This window comes from Lottia gigantea (assembly GCF_000327385.1).
Source record: "Lottia gigantea unplaced genomic scaffold LOTGIsca_11, whole genome shotgun sequence".
NCBI lineage: Eukaryota > Metazoa > Mollusca > Gastropoda > Lottiidae > Lottia > Lottia gigantea.
The window spans coordinates 3,186,866-3,211,462 of record NW_008707001.1 but is presented as its reverse complement, the minus strand read 5'-3'; the positions used below and the strand labels follow the sequence as shown (position 1 = coordinate 3,211,462).

At 32.3% G+C, this 24,597-nt stretch overlaps 1 protein-coding gene across 1 annotated transcript in view; it reads right to left on the bottom strand.

Annotated features, from left to right (window-relative positions):
* LOTGIDRAFT_230253 (hypothetical protein) overlaps nucleotides 1-24,597 on the bottom strand; it is a gene marked incomplete at its 5' end in the record, with an annotated part of 64,451 nt that overhangs the window by 32,814 nt on the left and 7,040 nt on the right. Inside the window, 34 exons of the mRNA XM_009047209.1 lie at nucleotides 716-870; nucleotides 1,522-1,691; nucleotides 2,371-2,458; nucleotides 2,829-2,976; nucleotides 3,458-3,678; nucleotides 4,212-4,289; nucleotides 4,630-4,764; nucleotides 5,174-5,215; nucleotides 5,635-5,738; nucleotides 6,125-6,235; nucleotides 6,564-6,670; nucleotides 7,274-7,416; nucleotides 8,020-8,093; nucleotides 8,418-8,656; nucleotides 9,200-9,257; nucleotides 9,474-9,630; nucleotides 10,365-10,539; nucleotides 10,797-10,914; nucleotides 11,177-11,264; nucleotides 11,713-11,791; nucleotides 12,038-12,105; nucleotides 12,419-12,556; nucleotides 12,705-12,817; nucleotides 13,377-13,468; nucleotides 13,911-14,047; nucleotides 14,501-14,595; nucleotides 15,007-15,127; nucleotides 15,701-15,845; nucleotides 16,364-16,545; nucleotides 17,075-17,196; nucleotides 17,627-17,684; nucleotides 18,294-18,386; nucleotides 20,649-20,810; nucleotides 21,423-21,490. Of these exons, the coding sequence (XP_009045457.1) occupies nucleotides 716-870; nucleotides 1,522-1,691; nucleotides 2,371-2,458; nucleotides 2,829-2,976; nucleotides 3,458-3,678; nucleotides 4,212-4,289; nucleotides 4,630-4,764; nucleotides 5,174-5,215; nucleotides 5,635-5,738; nucleotides 6,125-6,235; nucleotides 6,564-6,670; nucleotides 7,274-7,416; nucleotides 8,020-8,093; nucleotides 8,418-8,656; nucleotides 9,200-9,257; nucleotides 9,474-9,630; nucleotides 10,365-10,539; nucleotides 10,797-10,914; nucleotides 11,177-11,264; nucleotides 11,713-11,791; nucleotides 12,038-12,105; nucleotides 12,419-12,556; nucleotides 12,705-12,817; nucleotides 13,377-13,468; nucleotides 13,911-14,047; nucleotides 14,501-14,595; nucleotides 15,007-15,127; nucleotides 15,701-15,845; nucleotides 16,364-16,545; nucleotides 17,075-17,196; nucleotides 17,627-17,684; nucleotides 18,294-18,386; nucleotides 20,649-20,810; nucleotides 21,423-21,490 (4,084 nt within the window). The remainder of the gene's footprint in view (nucleotides 1-715; nucleotides 871-1,521; nucleotides 1,692-2,370; nucleotides 2,459-2,828; nucleotides 2,977-3,457; nucleotides 3,679-4,211; nucleotides 4,290-4,629; nucleotides 4,765-5,173; nucleotides 5,216-5,634; nucleotides 5,739-6,124; nucleotides 6,236-6,563; nucleotides 6,671-7,273; nucleotides 7,417-8,019; nucleotides 8,094-8,417; nucleotides 8,657-9,199; nucleotides 9,258-9,473; nucleotides 9,631-10,364; nucleotides 10,540-10,796; nucleotides 10,915-11,176; nucleotides 11,265-11,712; nucleotides 11,792-12,037; nucleotides 12,106-12,418; nucleotides 12,557-12,704; nucleotides 12,818-13,376; nucleotides 13,469-13,910; nucleotides 14,048-14,500; nucleotides 14,596-15,006; nucleotides 15,128-15,700; nucleotides 15,846-16,363; nucleotides 16,546-17,074; nucleotides 17,197-17,626; nucleotides 17,685-18,293; nucleotides 18,387-20,648; nucleotides 20,811-21,422; nucleotides 21,491-24,597) is intronic.

Genomic DNA, 24,597 nt, shown 5'->3' with positions numbered 1-24,597 from the left:
CTGGTAACGTTGTCAAGTAAATAATGATTAACCAACTATTTACTTGGCAACGTTACCAGTATGTGTTTCGAAACGTAGTATGTAATAAACTCAGAAGTAGTATATCTATATATCTTGTGTTATTTAGGGTGCACATTATTTACAGTGAAAGAGATTTCTCAAAACTTGCTGAGGTATAAGTATGGGTGTGCATTATAATCACAATAACACATAGTATATCACTTTTCTAAAAAATAGAAGACTTTGATTTGCTACAGTATTGGTAAGGGTGCCCATTTAAAGGGCTACTACGTCTTAGAATTAACATGAAATTTAAAAATTTTAAACTTGGCCAATAGGAGCATATATTCATCAGTAGATATACCTGGTGTCATAAATAACATAACAGGATCCTTATATAATCCGATAAATCGAAAAAATTAATAAAAATGCAATTAACTATTGAAAAACGCTTAATATTATGATAGTTTTACATAGTTTTATCAATTTTTACAGATTTTACAGGAATTCTGTTGTAATTTGTTGACACCAGGTAAAATAACAGATGAATATATACTCATATTGACCATTCTTGAGAATTAAATTTTATGTTCATTCTAAGACGTAGTATCACTTTAAAATAAAAGAATTTTCCAGACTAGCTCTAGTGCACTAAAAGGGTGCGCATTATATTCACAAATATACAGTATATGATCATTACATTACTAAAACTAACCTTTTATCAGCGAATGTACTATTAGATCTAATATCATTAATAGCTATAGTCTGAAGGTTAAAGGTTATTTTTAAATCACCATCACTATGATAAATACCATTTAAACTTAAATCATTCATATCTAGTTTACATAGCTCTTCCTTTATAGAACTTGCCTGGAAAAAAAGAATTCAAGTGTTTTTGTGAACATGTATAACTTAAAAAAAATTTCTAACACCGTTTTACGAGCGATGGTTACTCCAAACAACAGCTTGTTCCATTCCTCGTCATTTCCGATAGCCAACTGTAAATGTCTTTGAATGATTCTGGATTTCTTGTTGTCACGGACAGCGCACAGTCCCTACTTGTGACCTCCGTCAGTGCTTCTATAAGAGAGTTTCTCTTATAAAACATTACACCGTTTTAACAAACTATCTTGACAATGATTTTGTAACCAAAAAACAGATGACAACGATATGTTTTCTTATAACTTAGAAAAAATCATTGAAAAAAACCTACTGATTTCTCATTATTCAGCATATAGTACATATATAATATACGTACAAGTTACAAATCAGCTATCATAAAGGCCATGTTAAACCACTGTAATAATTAATCCTTTAGCGACATTTAGGGTAGAGATCACATTCAATAACGGACACAATTTAATTGTATACTACTCTTGAGTTCTGTCATTTTCACCTGATGATGACAATGTAGATTGTTGAAATGTAGTGTATAATAAAACTAGGGAGTAGTACACCATAAAATTGTGTCCGTTATTTACTGTAATAATTGACAAAAACAAAAACAACAATTGCACAAACCTCTTTAGAGTTTGGTTGATGTAATAGTAAAGCTGAAACACCATCTAATCTAAATAGTATATTAGTAGATGATTTACTCGCACTGTGATCTCGTAATCCTGCTGCAGGTTGAGCAGTATTATCTAAACTAACTTCAGCTATATTCTGCATTGTAGGAGATTCAAACATATCTGAAATAATATCAAAATGAAAGGCTGTTTGAGGGAGAGCAATGAATACTAGGGCTATTTTAGTTGAGATATTTCTGCCTAACCTGCTACAATTCAAATCATATACACAGTTCCACACCTTACTGGAAAATTGAAACTTCAAAGTAGCTAACGCCATTTGCAGGGTTCAACACATTAGATTACTAGGAATGGTCTGTGTAAACAATATGTCAACAATGTTCTTAACACCATATAAATCATCTCATTATAATCTAGAAAGTATTATATTTTGTAAACTTGATAACGACCAGTGGTATCTTGTTGAAACATTGTCTTTAAGAAATATAGTGATTGTTATCCATAAAAGACTTATATTCTATTTGGTGTCAATCACTAAATACCTATCAAACAGTATATCAAACAATATAGAAAGTATTATCTTTGTAAGGCATGATGTACACTACTAGTCTAGTTCATTTTCAGGCCTTTTTTAAGCTGACTATATCATGTCCCAGATTAAAATTCAAAAGTGCAGATTGTCTGCAATTAAATAAAAATTCTATATATTGACGAAGTGACAACAACAACCAAATGTTGAATTGATTCAGATGTCAAATTTTCATGGCAGGAGACGTCCATCAGGTGGGATACTGAATAATTAGATGACTATAGCCCTTTCAATCATCATATAAAAACCCACCTGGTTTCACCGTCTGTGGTGAGCCTTCATTTGCATTTTCATTTAATATACATAATGCTAACTTCAGATCATTCTGTAGAATATTTATCTAAAAACAGACATAATACATATATTTAACAAAAGATTGAGGTTTCACGTATTCTCGCCAATGCTTGAAATAGTGGGCCAGTCATCTACTTGACACCCCTCAACCTCTTTTGAACTTTTCCACACATGCATACTTTAAGTCAGAATGAAGCTGTTTATGTATGATTGGAAGAGTTCATTTGTAAAAAAAGGGGTGATTTTTGTTACCTGTCAAATTATTTCAAAGTTTACTCCATTGTAAACCCATTTTAGTTTACGTCAACAATATAATGAACATTTCGCCGCTAATAAGTGAATTTATAAATGAAACCCTGTACCCCTTTCAAAATAAGGAATAGGCCTTATAGTTTTGGGAAACTCTGAAGATTTACCTGAACTTTATCAACATGGCCGGAGATGTCAAGTTTAACGTCTGATATGACAGGTTTCATGGCCAGACGTATATCAGATTTTAAACTAACAGGCTCTATGACAGTATGTAATACATTACACACATCATCAGCGAGGCATAACTGTACTCTGGAAAACAACAAAAAAGGTGATCATTTGGAAATCGAAAAAGAGTAGGCTAATGGCATCGTCCTGACAAGATTAACCCTTATTGCACACTGCATGGCATTGCATTAGCCCAATCAGGTGTAAGAAAGGAGGATATAAAACATTCATTTCCATTCATTACTCAACTGTAGATGATGTTAAGTATTGACATGCTTTTTTTGTTCATTTCTTACAGTGTTTTTGATCGCTAAGTATAAATTAGTCTTGATGCTGTTTCATATTTCAAAAAAAAACATAGAATGAGTTTATTCAACTGCAGGAAATAAGAAAGAAAACATCCTGCGACCTAATACTTGAAAACATAACAGATTTTAAGAAATACAGTAATCTGATTGGATAATAAAACTAAATTGAAAATCAATTTTAGCAATTGACCAATCAGAAGTCTAGAATACTAAAATCATCTTAATTTAAGTCACATAACAATGTATCAGAATCTTACCTGTCAGCCTGGACCTGATTTAAGTGTAGATAAATATGATTCCATTCCTGTTTAATATCAGTTGATACAGTGGTAAAATCATAATAATTTTTAATACTGAGGTTTCCAAGGTTCACCAGAAACATCTGAGTTGATTTAGAATGCTCTGGTATTAATATGGTTGGAGCTTTCAGATCTAGTCGTAAAGTTATTCTTAAATTATGTTCTTCTATTTCATCGTACTGTAATATAAAGATACAGATATCATATAGGAAGGGGGGAGGGGTGTTAGATAAAAACACATAAAAATGCAATCTCTACCCTAAATTCAAAGGTATATAGAAATACAATACATTTACAATACAAAATTTCAGAAAAAACTGGATTCCTATTCTCAAAAACTTAACTTGAATCATCATGAAGATCCATTTTACATTCAGTTAAATCAGATATCTTAAAAATTCAATTTCATCCTATTTAGATAAGCTTTCAAATAATCATAAAATAAGAAACTGTTATAATATAGAATCTCATTCTCAGCTGATTTTACTACAGTGGTTCCCAACCTTTTTTACAGCCTTCACAGCCCTGGTGTAATCTTTGGAACCAAATAATATCCCCCCAAAAAAACCTTCTCCTACAACAGTTGTCCACACCCCTGACACCCCAGGGGGTGAAAACACCTCAGATTGGGAACCAGGGTTTTAGTGAGATAATAAATCAAATAGCTTATTTATGTATTATAATACTCAAATCATTTTTAAGAAATCAATACCTGTCGAACAACTGTCTCTACTGCTACTGTTTTGGCGGCTTCTGTCATTTCTTTATTGATAAACGGCTCAAAAAATCTCTAAAATAAAAATACCAACATTACTGAATGAGCCTGAATACGACTCAGTTCTTAAAATCTTTCAAAAACATCTAAAAGAAGACGGAGCATTAGATAAATAAGCAATATCATGGATATACCACTTCTTCTACTGTTTGATAGGCATTTACTTATAAAGACTCATTTTTTATACTACTCCTTCCTTTAATATTAGAGTTTTCAAACAGTAATCTTTATCAAGGTCTTGTTTGAGAATTCATTGTCTATTTCCTGATCCTAATCTTACATTGCTGACACATGAAATAATATCTTAATAAAAATCTTGTAATAAAGAAATTGAGAAACCTGGTAAAAAACTTACAGCTAATTCCCAGTAGAATTTACCCAGTAAAACAGTTTGAAACTGTCCAACATGCAGACGTAAACTATAATCTAGTCCTTCATGTTTTAGTTTATTATCAGATCTTAACTCATCAGATTTATTATATTTCACTAGCTGTAAAGACAGGATTTAGTATGTTATTAAAAACAATAGGCTGATTATTCCATCAGAAACAATATAGACAGAAAACCAGAATATAATCGTTTCAAAAAACAGACTGATTATCTCAAACCAAAACAGGTAAATACAGTAAAATCTCTGTAAACCATATCCTCTTTAAATTTGTACAAGAAACCCCACACTAAAAACCAGCACCCACTCTTGACTGCAATAAATATGTTCAAATAATTGTCCTATTATAATCTCAGCCCCTCTCAATCTATGTGTTTCGACAGTGATTTGTTTAATTTTTGTACAAATTTTGACACTTTTTTCCTGCAAGCACTTCTAGTTGTCTCAAAATCATATGAGCTCATGCCCCTAAAACAAACGTTTTAAGTGAAAAAAATAACAGGCACCTCACCTTAGCATCAAATACACTATTTTTATCTTCTAATGCTAATATCTAAAAAATATAATAAATTTATATCTACTGAAAATGGAAGTTAGTTGAATGGACAAATGTAGTATAGATGTATATCACTACCAAGAGTCAGCTTGGTGTTGGCTTTTGACCCAAACCACATTGTAAAAGTCGATATCACCTAACTGAAGCCTCTGTCGATTGTCGTCTGCTGGGCCATTATGATGCCACTGTCAGTGCTTCTAAAAGTCAGGCTGGTGTCTGCTTTCAACCCCTATCCCCTAACTGAAGCCTTTGTCAATTATCGTCTGCTGGGAATTTATGACTCCATTGTCAGTGCTTCCAAATATTGGACAGAGGTCCACTTTTATCTCCTATCACCTAACTTAGGCCACGGGAGCAATGAGTCTCACTACCATACATAAAGATGTTTATAAGGAAAATATATAAAACTTTCATACCTTTGGGTAAATAGCACCAATAGATGTATCTAATAAAGACAAGTCTTTTAATCGGCACCGTAAAGTCGTCCTGGTGTTCTTAGCTACAACATGACCCAGAAAATCTGAAAATTTAGTAATTTGTAAAATAAGTATGGGCTAGATAGATGGTGCATTTTATTTATGGTGACAGACATTTTTATTTAGATTTAGTAGAGGGTGAGAATGGTGAGCATTATATTCACAATTGTATGGTACTTAGCTCAGTCAATAAGAACTCTAGATATCTTATGATGGCATTTGCTTGGGACAATTTGTTTAAAAAGTTCTATGCTTGGACAGACAAGAAAATATCTTGTAACCAGTAAAAACAAGGCACAACATTTAACCTTTCTCCAAAACACTCATCTACAACTGCAACTATTCTGTTCATCACTGTAATTTAGTCAATTTGGCTTTAATTTTGAGAGCTCATATATCTCAGTTATTTGGTAAACTTTAAGTGACTTACCATTTATATTGAGTTCACCAAAACTACATTCACAATCACAGAATTTTAGAGTTAGATTCTGTAACTTGGCCACTAGATACAACTTGATTCCTTTAGATGGAAGATTATCAACTGAAACACAAGCAAGGGTATCAAGTAATTTTGTGACTAGTAGAGCAGCTGCTAGTGTTAAAGAGATCTAGAACTAGCTAGTAGAAATAGGCCCTGAGAACTTCCATAAGCATTATTCCGTCGAATGTCTTAAGGTCTTGCGATTCCACTTAAATTAAGCATTAGCAGCATTTATAATAGTGATGTTATAAAATGTTTAGTGTTGGTGGAAATGTAAGATCAACAGACCTCTGACTAAAACTGGAATGGTGCAAATGGTTGCCATAAACAACCCTGATGCACATAAAAATTAAGAAAACCACTTTAAAAATCCTTTGATATGACTTACCTTCATCAGTAATAGCTGTTAGTTTATTTGTGATGTTAAATCCATCTTTATTAGCTAAATCTGATGTTACTGTACTGGTACTGGTCTTCATATCCATATTCTGTATACTGAAATATCATAGAATATATAGTTAGATAGTGTTTAATATCCATCTTGTGACCGCTTGACCGGTGAGTTCTACACGTTCTAGATTCATGTACTATATTCATCTTGTGATCGCTCGACTGGTGAGCTCTGCTTGTTCTAGATTTATGTACTATATTCATCTTTTGACCGCTCGACTGGTGAGCTCTGCTTGTTCTAGATTTATGTACTATATTCATCTTTTGACCGCTCGACTGGTGAGCTCTGCTTGTTCTAGATTTATGTACTATATTCATCTTTTGACCGCTCGACTGGTGAGCTCTGCACGTTCCAGATTCATGGAATCAACTGGACATTCAATAAAACAAGTTGAAACAGGGTTCAGAATGTGTTCCATGTGCACCTATCACGAAGTGGGTGTATACCCATTATGGCAGGGTAAGGCATAGGGTAAATATTGAATGTCAGGTTCCATACAATTGGAAGAATATTCTACATTATGAAGATTTTCACTCATATCAAACCAGCAAGAGCGCATATCCTACTGCCAATATGCATTTCTGATATAAAATCCTCATCAGGGCGGTTATATCACTACATAGAAGACAAACAAGAACTCATCTTACCTCTGAATTAAACCATTCATGAAAACATTGAGATAAATCATACTGGCTTGATCAAACATGGCAGACATGGCTTGAAACTTGATTAATACATTATTTTCAACACTGTTATAAACTTGTTCAAAATCGGGACAATCAGCTTGTACCTGTAAAAAATCAAAGCTAGACTCGTTACTTCCTAAAATAGGGAGATGTTAGATTTCTTGATGAAACTTTTCATTTTACTGAAGGTCATTTGCCTATTCCATGAGCAAAAGTTTACAGTAAAAAGGAGCTTGTACCACGATGATCATGATAAGAAGTTATTTCCAAATACACAGCTTGTAATACAGTAAGGCTACAGTCTGTCAGATCCGATTGATAGTCATTTCCATGTCATCTCAGTCAAGCTACATTCTGTTGGTGTTTCTATGAATGCCACAAAATTGTCAAGGTGGGTTCATGATACCAAGCATTCCATATGTGATATGATGAAAAAATTTGAGAGTTGGGGGGCCAAACCAAGTCCAAAGCTGATCCAGCCTCAGTCCTGATTCGCCACTGATAGAGGGTCCCCTAAAATCTAAAACTTACGCCAAGATTGCCCTTAGATCCTGCAGATAGCAAACACATCTATCAGTTTCTTACTACTGCCATGTCATTCTAAGATTATCAATACTGTTTCAGGCTGATATCTCAAAATAATTGGTAAGATTTATTTAAAGATATCAGTCCTTGATGCACCAAGAAAATGTAAGAAAATATCCTACCATTCTATAAGTAACAGCTATCAGATCTGAAGTAGATTGTGTATTTAATACTTCCATATATTCACCAGATGATCCTAGAACATATCAATAATCTTACATTAATATCACATAATAGATACAGCCCCCCTAGTTTGAACACCTTTTCAAACAAAATAGGACAATTTTGAATTTTGACTTTGTGGTCCGAATTCACAGTCTGTCAAAAAATGTCAGATTGGAAAAATCCACAATCACAGTTTTGAACTGTAAGCCTCTCTGTCTGTAGATGACAAGTTAACATTCGCCTCCAGTGGAGACGAGGTGGTTGTAGTAGTTGTAGTAATTGGTAGTTGAACTGTAGGCATATGTTCTGAAACAAATACAAAATCACAGGAGAAGTATTAACTGTCAATACTTACCAACATGTACTTTATCCACCATCTGTATTCCACCTAGAGTAGCATGGGCTGCATAGCCATATTCTGTTATTGATGAATCCACTCGTAATCTATCTAGTCTAAACATGAGATATGGTGTATCTGTTTTATCTAACACCCGTGACAGGTTAATGACAAATTCTCCCAACCTCATACGAATTAATATTTTGACAGTATTATATTGTGAAGAATTATCATCCACTGGTTTGATCTTTATAGTACTAGAAAGAAAAATAAACTATTTGTACATCACTTTAGCATAGACTGAAAATAGATAACACACATTATAAGCAGTATTTCTGATGATACTTTTATCTATTTGTACAGAACTTTAGCGTAGGCTGAAAATAGATAACACACAATATAAACAGTATTTCTGATGATACTTATCATCTATTGGTACAGAACTTTTAGCATAGACTGAAAATGGACCACACACCTATTAAGCTATATTTCTGATGCAAGGAGAATAATACATGTATGATCATTATGATATGTACAATTTTAGCGACGACTGAAACTGATTGACACGTATTTTAAGCTGCATTTTGATGCAAGGAGACATACTATCTTGTCCATTGATGGGACTGAATCTGTAGCCTTACATTGTTTGTCTATTGCTAAGCAGTAGTAAAAATAAAAGTGATAGATATTAATCTTGCGTTTAAGTCAATTGGTACTGGGAAGAATCCAGGGCCCTGAAAAATTTTAAGTAGGGCCACCATAACTTCCTCAATCAAAAAGTTAAAAGATAAACAACTCACTCTGTCCATTCATCAATTTCTTCATCAGATTTATCAGATGCTGAATAAAAATCATCTTCTACAAATCAGAAAAAAATACAAATTAAACTAGAAACATAGGGAATGTTTCTTATCGCAATCACATTGAATACAAATGTAGTAGAATCAACTGCTAGTTATCAGAATAGATTTTAAACACATGAGCTACAACTCTTCCGATAATACAGTGAAACTTAGCAGAATAAATAATCAACAGAACTACATCACTCCCCAATAATAATTCAGGAAAACTTACCAGATGAGATTCTAAGAACAGGAATATCTTGTTGAGATTTTCGGCTGCTTTTAGACAATTTAACATTTGATTTTTCTACCAATGGCCGACCTAAAACTGAACTTCTTATTTTCCGTAATGAAGTTATATCTGGTTCTATTTGAGTCTCTGATAAATCCTGTAGGAATAAAGGTGGGAAATATATTATCATATTCCTCTTTCAGAGATCATAGTTTTTGAGACAGGTAAAAGTAAAGATAGTAAACCACAGCCATATACGCCCACCACGGCATGCAGATGGTAAATATTCGAGATTTTGGTGCAAGGGCAATAACTCTGCTTCTAACGGTCGAAAATAGCTCAAATTCGAACATGATCTTCGTATACGAATATGTATACACATACCGAATTTCATTTGATTCCATCAAAAAATCTAGTTTTTAGAGCGTTTACAAGCAAATGTTGCCGGACGGACGGACAGACAGGGGAGCCGACAGTATACGTCCACATAGAGAGATGTGGGAGTATAAAAACACATTTTCATGTTTAAACGATAATGTGTAAGGCATTATAAAATATACTGTCTACAATTAATTAAAGTTAACAAAATTTGATTATAAAGTTTCTCCTCTAGTTTCCTCTTGCAAAATCTGTGCATTTACAAAGATTACATGCCATATAACCAAAAACTAAACACTAACTCCACCCTAGTAATATCTAAAAGATCTCTTTTTATGTGACCTTGGCCAGAGCTTTACATAGGAGTTTTCAGGAACTTCTTCACTCTAAAGACTAAAACACAGAATGAATTGAGAAGACCAAGGACAATATTTCCAAGCTTTTTAAATTTAATGGCCTACAACTATGCCTGAATCAAAATCACCAAAATTATTGAAAAGACAAAAAACTTACCACAGATATGACCGAGGGTACCATGTTCATCATACTATCTACTAGATCATCACCTAGAGCTGACATACTAGTACTAGCGGGTATGGGGAAATTACGTACAAACGATGTTAGTAATAACAGTCGTTTGTCGGAGATATTGACTTTCAATGTAGGAAGACTGGCTATTAATTTTTGTCTGAAAGAAAAAGGATAAAACTAAAAAGAAAACAGACTATTGACTTGTAAAGATATTGAAAAATGTAGCAATTGTGGCAAAACATAAAATACAGTTTTCTACAGTTTTCTGTATTTACCGGAATCATAGACAAAAAATGAAAACACTGAAAAAATAAGCAAAAATTTCCCCAAATTTCACAAGAATTCCTTAAAAACCTCTTATGAATCCCATTAAGCTTCTAAACAGGAATTTCGAAGAGTTTGAAATGATGTTACCTTGGTAGTTGTGTATAGTCTTGTTTTACAGCATTGAAGAAAGAAACCACAACTCTAACAGAAGGTAAAATATGGTACTCAGAATCAGCTTGTGTTTGGGCTGTATGCCAATCATCACCTGTAATATATAAACATGATATACAAACAATTCACATGTATAGTTACATTCTATCAATTTTATTTAAACAAACATTTGTCCATAAATATGATAAGAAACCATCAACAAGAAGATGTGGTCTGGAAAATCTTGGCCATTGAGATGTAAACTATTGGTTTGTTTTTTCACAGATAGCTATAAAAGATAGATTTAAAAGAAATTCAAATAAAGGCCAAACCATACATTAACCTGAATAAAATATTGTTAATAAAGTATAAAATACCTGAATCAGCTAGTAAAACTTTAACATCAGTAATAGTTACGTTAAACTGATCATACAAACGAGATTCTATTTCTGACATCGTAGCGTCCTGGAATAGATAAAACATACGCCTTTGTTGCCCTTAAAGGATTTTGACATGGAAAGTTATAATTGAAAGTGGAGAGAGCTCATTGTTACTTGATTGAGTCCAAACTTGGAAATACATCATGGATACAAGAACTTTGCAATGCAACAAGTCCATTAGAAGATGCAGGATGAGAATATACCACATATAACAATTATAATAAACACCATACTAACACACATAACTATGAAGACAACCAAACCCCCCAAAAATCATCCAGAGGACTAGGCATATGATTATTAAATAAATTTCTACATTCCTCGGTAATCTTTATATTTCAAGAAAATTGCAAATCTAAGATCTATTTTGATCCCCCTTGTTGGAAATTTTTTCATCGGAACTTTGCATTCCAACTAAAATCGTATTTGGAATAGTATTGCACAATTTTGTCTGTAACTAAACTGATCATCACCTCTAATGAAACATCTTCAGGTTGTAGTTCACTCTGTATTTGTAACGTACCAAAATCAGCTATCAACACATTCCCTCCTCTAAAATTAAAGAGTTGCTTGATAAAGATTAAGGTAAAAAGTACTTGTTATCCACGTTTAAGTATATTTGACTATGTGGCTTGCATGCAAGGTTTGAATGACACTTAGAAAGCACACCCTTCTCCTTCATTTTATCTGATAACAGCCTTGTTCGGATGAAAATAAAAAATGAATGGCTGTTGGAATGAAATGGAAAAAAACACCCACAATTTTTTACCCTCGTCCCAGCATCATGAACTGACTTACCTATGAAGAGTTCCAAATTCAGGAACAACAATATAAGGTGATCTCATATTTACAACTAAATGTATAGTCTAGAAAAATAAAAGACCATATTACAATTAATCCAGGTACCCTATTCACAAAAACATTTTACAATAATTTTAACTTTGTTTTAATTGATCGCTCAACCACTAAAATTCTAATTTTTATTTCATGAAATTCATTCTCTTTTTTATTAAAACTTTGTTTTTTTCAACAACAAAAATCTCACCATTATTATTAGTTTATACTCTGATTTAAGACCTTTATATAGATATTTTAAAATATTATTTGTATTTCGAAGCAAATCAACGCATACACCAATCTAAATTAAAGTTTTCCTAGGCGTCAAAAACCAAAGCATACCTGATGTTGTAGAATGGCATATTGTAAACCAGCTCTGCTATAATCTGATAAATTCTGTAGAGTTTCCAAGGCAGCAGTCCTCATATCTATTATACCTTGTGGTACTTGGAAAAATGCTGCAACTTCTGTTATAGAATGCTGGTAAGGAAGGAATAATGTATATTTAGAAGTTCAGGCAGTGGAAAAATATATAGATTACTTTTCAACAATAGGCAATAGGCCATATTTTAAACTTACCTCATCATAGACTATTTTTACTGGCTGTATGTTTAATAAAGACTCTTACCTCATCATAGACTATTTCTACTGGCTGTACATTTAATGTAAGAGAGTAATCAGATTCTACATATAGAGGTTTGACCTGGAAATCTAATGTACAAACTTGATTCACTGCTGGGGCTGAAAGAAACAAAATTAATATATAGGCTACATCACAACAAACATCCATACAGCATTGCTCCCAAATTTTCACAGCTTAACTAATAAATTTATGAAATGTTTTGTCAAATTTGGTTTCTGTCATGAAGAAAATTCTCAAAAACATGCTACCATTTTGGGTCCGGCTCAACTCTCTTATAAAACAACATTTCATGTCTGGCCCTAAAGATCAGATGTCTTTAGATGTCAGGCCCTAAAAGAGTGACAATATCAAATCCACATATCACGACTGAGGATCTAGGTAGGAATAAACATGACCCAATGCCATACATGATGTTCCTTCCACCAGACCTATCTTGTTTTATCCTATCAAATTATAGCAGTGTCAACTGGAGTACTGACTTATTTCATTTTTACAAAGGATTAAGATTAAAACGTAAGATAAACATTATCTCCATATAACGAAGAATAAGACTGACTGAGATGCTACACTCTGTTGTATACAGACAACTTTTTCTTAAGCTTTCAAGAATAGACAATCCTGAACAATATTAAAATATGCATTATTTATAAAACTTACCGTATACTCCTATATCAGAAGTTAAAATGGGTATTAACTCATGTTCTATAGACGCACCATCAATAGAAAAACTCTCTGTATTCATTGATATTCTGTAATAGTTCAATATATAATATAATATATAAGCTTACTCATTCATTCATTCACATACTGAGTAATTATTATTACTTATGGGGGCTCATTTGAAGAGGATAAGAATGGCTCAGCATTTCCACAGCTTCAGGAGTCCACAAGGTATGCATAAAAACAAGGAAATACTAGAAAATAGACAAACCAAAATCTATGAGACCACAAACAATGAAAAATGCTCTAAAGTCAAATAACAGCACTCCAGTCAGTACTTATCTTTTACAAGTACCTGGAGTTTATTGTCTCCTTTCACTGTCTAAAATCAAATCAATGAAATCTGCTACCTACCAACATATATGTTTAAATATCATACCATATGAAAATGACCATCAATAATATGAATTTAAAATTTATTCTCTTGGCCTACACCACATTGACATACCCCTTAAATAAAAAAATACCTACCGGACACCGTGACCAACTGGTCTATGTTCTAAAGTAGTCAATAAATTTGTGACGGACATCTGTAGTATCTTCTTACTATAGTTTACTAATGATGCACAACAACTCTTTAATACTATCTGTACTTTATGTGCTACATACTGGAATATACAAACAATTATTCATTACTTTAATGAATTATACAAAAAAAGAAATTGTCAACAAAATCATATGAAAATCAAATTAACCCTCAAAACCTCTCAGTTTATTGTCCCATCTAAACGATAGACCCCCCGCCTTGTCAGTTCCTCTAACCTGCATCACTGACAGAGGGAAACCAGGTTGAAAAATCTGAAAGTGTACACCAGTATGAAACAAGTATGTAAGTAATAATTTTACTGTCTATATCTCAATGTAAGGGACACACTAATCAAGAATACTTAATATGGTTAATATAAAGGATTAAATACAGTACAGAGTACTCTGTGATATCCGCCATCTGATTATTCCGACATTCTGCGTAATTCAACATCTTTTTTTGATCCCGATTGATTTCTTTCTTATGTCATTTTTAAAAAAAACTCTGAGAGCTCTGACTTTCAGTGTATACAAACCTCTTTTGGTGTAGATAAAACACTGGCTTTAACATCATATCCTATTCCTTGATAAAGTTTATATTTCTCATCTTCACTTAACTCAGCTAGCCAATCTAAATAAAAACCAGTAGTCATAATAACATAATGACAGTCAACCATAGATTGTTGTCTGCTTGGCATTTAGGTTCTGTGGGTTTGAATCCTGGGAAGAAATATTCTAATGCCTGTGCCAATGCCTCAGAGAGTCGACTTTCATCCCCTTATGTCTAATATTATGTGATGTCACACGGTAATGGTTGCTCAGTTACACAGTGGCCAGTAATGCAGCTGCTAGTTTTGAATATGCAGGAAAAATATTTACTTTGCTAACTCTATATCAACATAAAGTAAAAGTTCTATAAATTCATCTGAAAAATTTTAACCCATTATGAAAATATACACTTGAAAAGAATCTTTCTAAAATAACTGGCTGTTAAAATGCACACCAACCATGAGAATCACCTTATTGTTGTTAATATCGTTACCTTGATTTTTATTGTCTATTTCTACTTCTATCTCTTCTTCTTTACTACCACCAAACCACGAACTAAACCAGCCTTTTTCTACCTTCTTTTTCCTAGCTCTAGTAGGGGCTTCGTGTGCAAACTGCAATTTAAACATCATAAAATCTATAGGGAATGAATGAATGGACAAAATATTAATGAATGGGTGGAACAGATACTTTATTTAGAAATTGGGATTAAGGGTCAGGGTCTCTCAAAATGCATCACTGACAAGGGTTCAAAATATAAGGAACCATCTTGTCTCAGTCTTTACAATGTCAAGCTATTATGAACTTCCTCTTAAACCTAGACTGTAATAAAATTACCACCTTTCTTGTATCACATATCAAGTTGTAAATGCAGCGATTTGATTGAATTGTACAGCCAATCAGAGCTCTTGACAAAATGTCTATAAACAATAAGCTATTATAAATACAGTCTTTCTGTCGAGGGCTCTGATTAGCTGTGTTTGCTGGAGTACAATCAAATCGCTGCATTCTGCGATGCTAGAATAGTGGCTATTGCAGTCAAAGTATATGACAAAGTTTCTGTAAAGTAGTCACGTCTCTAGACCTCTTGTTTAGCAGTAAAAGATGTCCTGATGTTCTTAAATCCTTTTTTCTTAACATATCCTTCCAATAAATGACACAAAATCCCTTAATTTGAATATAATTACCTCAACTTTAGCCTGTTCCCTGGCTATCAAAATATTAGCTACATCTAAACTTTCTTCTAATTCCCATAGTTTACTTTTAATTGATTCATGGTCTGGTTCTTCCAGACTCTTCTTATATAGATCCTTATACTTCTTATATTTACTCCTAATAATCATCATACAAAGTACTTTAGAGGGATATTAAAAAATAACAGTAAATAAACCAAGTAATAATGATCCAAACCACAAAACAAAACCTGAAACCTAAAACAACATACAGACATCTACATAGTAGCAGCTAATGAACTTTTCACATGAGAAAGTGAGTAAGTATATCATAATGAAAAGTGGTATCAAGTGTCTAGAAGAGTGAGTATACACTGTCTTGCACCACACCCGTTATTGCTGCTTAACATATACAAGCAACATATAGTAGGAAAGGCATTGATATAGTCAAGTGTGTAGCCAGTCTAATGCCCCTTCTAGGTAATTAGGTGCAATAGGTTTGAATTCCCCAGCTAGTACGGAGCCATCAAAATAGTAGAGAGGCTGAATTGAATATCTAATTGAAGATAAAGGTGAAGCTTTCACATATATTTAATTCAGGTTTTTTGAAAGTGGGAAGGCTAAGTCACTCCTTATTACACTTGATTGCATCAAACTATCTTTCTCAAAAATGCTCACCTATGTTCTTTGATTCTTTCCCATGAAAATGGTCGTATTATTTCCTCTAGTATAGCAGTATTGGCGTATTTCCACCAGGATCTAGGACTGACTTTTAATGGAGTATTAGGATGATATTTACGATAGCGCTGATTAATTGACATCATTCGGAAGGAATCGCCTACACTGAGCAAGTTTAAAAACTGAAATATATCAAAATTAATCAAACTAAAAATATTAAAATTCAAAATATATCTCTGATCTATCAAACATGATGCTTTCTTTTTTCCTTGACGATAACACTGTAGTCATGGACATGGGGGCAGGTACGTTACGGACAATGGACATAGGGAATGATGCCTACTACTTAGTTGTGGGGACACAATATGATTGTCTACATTTGGTTGTGAACTTACTCTATTGGTAAGCTTTGTAGAACAATTTTTAAATTTTTTCTTTGCTTTTCTAAACAAATTTCTTCTTTTGTTTAAGTGGAAAGTGGTACAGGCTGACAAGGGGCCAACTCTCTTAAGACATAAACGGGATTGCAAATAGAAATTCAACAGAACATCTTCAATCCAAGCAGTAAAGGGGATTGCAAATAGAAATTTTACAGAAAAAGTTGAATCTTTTTTACACATATATCAGTCAACCAAAAGCATTTACACAAATCTTTATCCACGTTGTTGAAATTGTAAATTCAGTGAAATTCTAAAAGATTGTAAGACGTACCTGTTGTCGAGAAAGAAGTATCTCTACTTCCTCCAATGTGAAGTCAATGAAGAGCTTTGGAAGGGAGAAATTATTTTCTGTACTTAATATTAATCTGGCTTGAGCTGTAACTGGTTCCATAACTATAAAATATATATTAAATAATGATTGAGAACAACATCTACATTGATATTATTATATATAAAGTGTGTTATCTTTTCTGTGGAAAACACCTTATACATGTATTAAAGTCTGTGAATGGCATTTAGCAATTGTGAGTACGATATATAGACACAGCTTTATGGAAAAACAATCACTGGTTAAAGTTTTATACAACGTTTCGACTTGTTTCCCCGTCGTCATAATGTGCCTGAGGACGACGGGGAAACACATCGAAACAAATTTTATAAAAAAATATATTTGAATCATTTATGAATAATCGAAAGCCAGCGTCCCCCTAAAAATTACAAATGTTTAATATCTGAAGTAATTTGTGGCTGCATCATGCTAAAACATTATCATATTTTTTGGCAGAGAGTTCATGGTTTTGGATCAACAACACTTTTAACTTACTGAAGTCAAATTCCTCTTCAAATATACTGTGTGAATCAATAGATATTCGTAATAAATTCTGAAAAATAATAAACACTAGAGTTTAATATTATAAACAGGAATTGTATATGAGAAAAAATCTAAATAATCAAGCACAAGGTTTTTAAAGGGATTATACAATGGTTTTCAAAACCCTTTATGTGTACCAGGGGCATTGATAGCATATATAGCACCATTCCACAATTTTATATCAGTCATGCTATTCCACAAGTATTTTTAGGCGTCACTATCACTAAAGCAAAAGCGGCCAATTTATTACAAATTAAAAGTTTAGAAACTTTTTTGGAAATGTCTCCAATAATCCTGATATGATGAGAAATTGACAAAGTTTTCTGAAGATCTGTTAGAAACTGGACCGCAAGATTTTACTACTGACGGTCATGTACCATATAATTGTGAATACAGTACACAACTCTTCTTGCCCTTAAGTGAATATATTGTTTCAGAAGGTGATATTACAGAAAGAAATAGTCAAATATCTGACTATATTGATTCAAATCACAAGAAATACTAGCCATACCAAGCTGGCCACAACCAGTTTCTCAGACATGATGGATATCATCTCTAGAGTTGTCGGGGGCAAGGGAATACCAGACATATTTTTTAAAAGAAAAGTAAAGAAACCTACCCTCCAGCCATCTGTATTGAGACGAGATCGTAATAAATGATGTTCTGGTATATAGGGATTCCAATATACTGATAGGTCTTCTAATCTCACTAACTAGAATTATAAATAGATAGATATTTTATATATTTAATAACACTAGATATAGATTCAAACATCCAGAAGAAACTTCCAATCTGACATTATACAATAATAATACATCAATTGTAGAGCTATATAGAAATACCACTGTTAAAATAGTGCTCAATACATCAATTGTAGAGAGATATAGAAATACCACTGTTAAAATAGTGCTCAATACATCAATTGTAGAGAGATATAGAAATACCACTGTTAAAATAGTGCTCAATACATCAATTGTAGAGAGATATAGAAATACCACTGTTAAAATAGTGCTCAATACATCAATTGTAGAGAGATATAGAAATACTACTGTTAAAATAGTGCTCAATACATCAATTGTAGAGCTATATAGAAATACCACTGTTAAAATACATCAATTGTAGAGAGATATAAAAATACCACTGTTAAAATAGTGATCAATACATCAATTGTAGAGCTATATAGAAATACCACTGTTAAAATAGTGCTCAATACATCAATTGTAGAGCTATTTAGAAATACCACCGTTAAAATAGTGCTCAGTATATCAATTATAGAGCAATATAGAAATACCACTGTTAAAATAGTGCTCAATACATTAATTGCAGAGCAATATAGAAATACCACTGTTAAAATAGTGCTCAATACATCAATTATAGAGCAATATAGAAATACCACTGTTAAAATAGCGTTCAATACATCAATTGTGGAGCAATATAGAAATGCCACTGTTAAAATAGTGCTCAATACATCAATTGTAGAGCAATATAGAAATACCACTGCTAAAATAGTGCTCAATACATCAATTATAGAGCAATATAGAAATACCACTGTTAAAATAGTGCTCAATACATCAATTGTAAAGCAATATAGAAATACCACTGTTAAAATAGTGCTCAGTACATCAATTGTAGAGCGATATAGAAATAACACTGTCAAAATAGTGCTCAATACATAAATTGTAGAGTGATATAGAAATACCACTGTTAAAATGGTGCTCAATACATCAATTGTAGAGCTATATAGAAATACCACTGTTAAAATAGTGCTCAATACATCAATTGTAGAGTAATATAGAAATACCACTGTTAAAATAGTGCTCAATACATCAATTGTAGAGTAATATAGAAATACCACTGTTAAAATAGTGCTCAATACATCAATTGTAGAGTAATATAGAAATACCACTGTTAAAATAGTGCTCAATACATCAATTGTAGAGTGATATAGAAATACCATTGTTAAAATAGTACTCAATACATCAATTGTAGAGTAATATAGAAATACCACTGTTAAAATAGTGCTCAATACATCAATTGTAGAGTTTTGCTGTGCTCTTTTTTCAACTTTCCAGTTATTTGATTAAAAGAACCAGATTGAAAATTAACAATGTTAAACTATGAAATAGATTGACAGGGCAGAGGGCTAAAATCATTGTTAATATGATTTGGCTTCAATCACAATAATTTGATAAAGTTTTATGTCAACTTATCTAACCTGATATTACAGAATTATATTCTCATCATACAGGAGCTAAGCTTTATTATTAAATTACAATTATAAAGGTTCTACTATTGGCTATATTCATTCTAAATCACATTTTCACAAAAAATCATTTTAACTAACGTTATAAATACATTTGAAAAACAAATCAGGCCACGTATTCTCGAAACTATCTGAGCGCTATGATGTCCTAGGTTTTTATCTTCTAACATTGATTCTAGGACATCCTAGCGCTAAGATCGTTTCAAGAATACGTGGTCTGATACTGGATAGTTATTATTACATCTTTGAATTTTTTCAATATTCAATTTGAAATGTAAAATTATATGATATTACGTCAAAGATAGAAATGTAATAAGATAATATCTGATTCAATTATCAAGTCTCAAACGGTTTCTCTTTCACCCGCAAGGAATATATTATTTCATATGAATTAGAAGATTGAACAAAAACGAAATATCATCAGAGCTGTTTTTGGAATCTTTTCTTTTATTTTCTCTCGCTTATTTTATCATCAGGCTTCATGATTTGGTTGTATTTGCCAGTCATGTCAAGATTTCTTTCACTGACGTTTTAAAACTTATTTTGTTATTCATAATTTCAAAGCAAATTTAGTTTATATTCATTTTAGCTCATATTGTATAATCTTGGATTAATATTATTCTTGTGTTGAATTGATCTGTTCACATGTGAAATGAACTCTTCAGCATGAAGTCTTAAAATTACTAAAATTTGAATTCAATTCATCCTTACCTTATGTAACATATTTGAGAATGTTTCGTTAATTTTAGTTGGTTTCCATTTTGAATCTGTTGTTTTCATATACATCTGTTTCAATATGAAACCACAAGCAAACGGATGATCAACATTGGTTACAGTATCTTCATACCTTATATGGATATTACGCATGGATACCTGCAATTAGAATGCTATGAAAATTATTTGCAGCAAGCAGGCTGGCTAGCAAGCATATTGGGTGGTGACAGTGACTGAGATATAACTTATAGCATTGGGCTCTTTAAACACAATCACATGAGCTCATTAAAAGCTATCTGTCTCACTTATATGACTTTTGATTTGCCTACTATTAAACAGAATCATACCATAGATTAGGAATTTTCAACCTGGGGTTATTACCTCCGATGGGGTTACTTTGACATTTTTTTGGGGGGGAGGGGGGTTAGGAATTAGGAATTATACACTTTAGGATAAAATTTTGGACAATTATACTTGGGATATTTCTAATTCAGTCACGCTATGTTCTCCGACATGAAAAAGATTTATAGGGGGAAGGGGGGTCATGCAAATGATGAAGGATCCTTATAGAAGAAAAAGAGTTGCCATAGATGATATAATGGTAGAACTTTAAACAATGTACATTCCAATACTTTCTGCTCTTTTTCTGTTGAAATTTGCAGCAGGTGCTCCTTGATTGAATTTGTATTGATTCTGAGTCATTTAACATATCCACATTTCTGTTGTACTATTACTATGTGAGGTAATAAAAGAAGATGACTATTTAATTACCTGAAGCTGGTTCAAGAAATGTGCCGACAACTTTTCATAAAATCCTGGTTCTTCACTCGCTTTATCAGCTGGAAATAAAAACATAGACATTTTATTTCAATTTATTTTATCAATCATTCTTCTGTCTTCATGTGGGTATACCAATGAAATATGACAAAATTTGATATTGAATCTTCAATAAAAAAGACTCAAATAGCTAATTTCATACTCAAATCTGTCCTTGAAACATAACTAATAGCCGGGCATTTTAGAACAGCATCAGATATTACTGGCAAAAACATTCTTTCATATAAGTGTTTTAATAAAAAAATTGAATGTGGGTGTATTAGAAAATTGTTTTATAATGCACCAAAAGAGAAATGCATCAATTCTGTAATGAATTATTTTCTAAGCAGAGTAAAAAGTTTGTGAATTTTTTCTATTGTTTTTGATGAGAATTGGAATAGCAGCCTGTTAGTCTTAGAATGTCTTTGCGTTGATAAAAATATAAACATAAGCACACATTTTGTCTTCAAAATTTGCTTTTATAGAGGACAATTTGCAGCCAAAATTTGTGACTTTTTGAGGTTGAAATTTCTACTAGGGAAATTAGTTTCGTATCAATGTAAACTTACAAAGAATTATATTTTTATCAACACAAAGACATTCCAAGACTATCAGTACTATTTTGATGCTGATATTCCAATTCTCTTGAACAAATTTCGAAAAAATTCAAACAATTTTTTAATTTGCTCAGACAATAGATTGAATCTGTTGTCTTGAGGTCTTTAAGAACAATATTACACATGTCTGGTAAAAACAGTCTTTCATATGGGTGTGTTCACGAAAATTGCTGTGATAATGCAAATTCAAAAGAGAAATGAAATATGACAAATTTGATAATCTATAATGTATAATGTACTATAGAATTTCAATCTGTCCTCTTGATAGACTTAACTTAAAGATTTTAAAATAACACCAAACATAACTCTTAAAAACAATCACGTTAACAGTCCTTCAAGTAGATGTATAAAACAACAGATTTATAATGCATCAAAAGAGAATTGAATCGTGACAAATTGAATGTTGATTTTATAATGTATCAAGCTCTAATGGCTAATATCAAATTGGAATCAATCGTCTGGTAAACACAGAAAATTCAATAATTTAAAATCAAATTCAAAGATTCAAACAAACGTATGGTTAATCAAAACAAATACAAAACAGAACACGAAATGTCAAAGTAAATGTAATGAAAATGATATAAAATTGTAAAATTTCAAATCTTTGAAAAGAAATTCCTTTCTTTTTTTTGATAAAACTTATTAGAAAATTTGAAATGCCAAAATGAAAATGTCTTTTTGACAACAATCTAAATATGTTGACATTTCAAATGAAAAAGGATCAGAAAGTTTTGAATTAGCTAGTTCATTAGCCAATTCTTCAAAAATATAATAAATATCATTAAAGTATGTTTATAAAAATTTAAAAAATAACAAATTTTGAAAAAAAAAAAAATGCTTTTTGAAAACAAACAATAATCAAAAATTAGCATCAAACTGTTTATGCTTCTAATTTTCAGACTTACGATTGAATGCATACATGTCTATCAAACCTAAATTAAAAATCAGAAAACTTAAAATTGAAATGTCAGCTCAACCGGCTCTGTAAACTATTAGACATGCGATGAAGATATAAAATTCCCAAGACAGTTCCTGTGATGATTATTAGATAGAGCAGGCAATGTGTTCTAACAAACATGGTTCATTACATACTGAGTAATGATGCAGGGACAATTTCAATAATTTTGTTCTTGTTTAGGTTCACAGTAGAAAATCCTATCTTATTTGACAAATATAGAGGGTAGTTTCTACTTATACTATAGTTGCTTATTAATACAGTTTTGTGACGTTGTAAAGTTTGGCTTTGAAAGCTATTTTGATAATTGCAGATACTGCATTATAATATCCCAACATAACTTCCCACATCTATAGAGATAAGGGAGGGGCAAGGGAGGGGCAAGGGAGAAACAAGAGTGTCTGGATTTCAATGAACAGTTTCAAGGAAAATCTGATCAATCCTTGGAAAAAATCTACCGAAGCGGACCACACTTAAAGGGATTGTTAAAAGGTTTTCTAGTTTTTTTTTATTTGTATCGGGACACCTTTGACTTCTATTAGGGACATTCTAATTCTTTGTAAGAAGCCTGCAATTCCAGAAATACCTGATAACATATATTATTATGTTATTCTGGTCTGGTTACGAATTCTCTTGCATTTCCAATTAACTCTTTCTGAAATTGCAGGAACCACAGACATCGGACGAAAAATAGAAGTCAAAAGTGTCCCTGATACACATTAAAAGGCTAGAAAACCTCTTTACACAATCCCTTTAAAGCAAAAATTTCATATTGTCTTTGGCCTGTAGAGTTCTATTTGAGTCTCTATGGGTCTGAAAATTACCAGTTGTCTTAAACCTTCCTTAAGATATCAGTCTATATAAGTAAGTAAAGCAGTATAATCTGTGATAAGACTCTGTATTAGGTGTTAAGTCATATTAAGATAGTGGAGGAAATTAAAGCTTACAGACTGTATAGAGGATCTAATTATCACCTTTACATGTAATATCACACTGACTAACATCTTTATTGAAATCATGCTGCTTATACATTTATATAGTTAAAGAAGAGTTGTATTGTAATTTGCAGTAAGATGGTGCCAAGAGATTGAACCCTTTTAAAGCATTCATGACCTTGTGATATCTTCAATAGAATCCTACTGCTTCTACAATATAACTTGAAGGAATTGTCTCAAAAATAGTAGCAAGATCTATTGTAGTTTTGCAGGAGGATCCTTTAAAGACATTTAATACCTGACTCGCTGTCTATATTCGAATGCGAAAAGAGACAATATAACTTGAATAAAATCCTTTTACTATCCTTGACACGCAGATTAGCAATCCCCCTGTCCAATTTAAAAGAAACACACTGGGAATTCCAAGTCAACTAGTTAATTTTTGTCATCTGGAAGGGAAGTGTAGTTGGTAATGGTAACAGAAATTTTTCCTGATTTACTTGAGGGTAGGAAGGGGTTTGTATTATACAGTAAGTTTTGTACTATATTTTCTGTCTGAACAGGGTGCGTATTATATACAGTGACAGAGTTGCAAGAATGGCTTTTAGTCTTATTTCTTACCC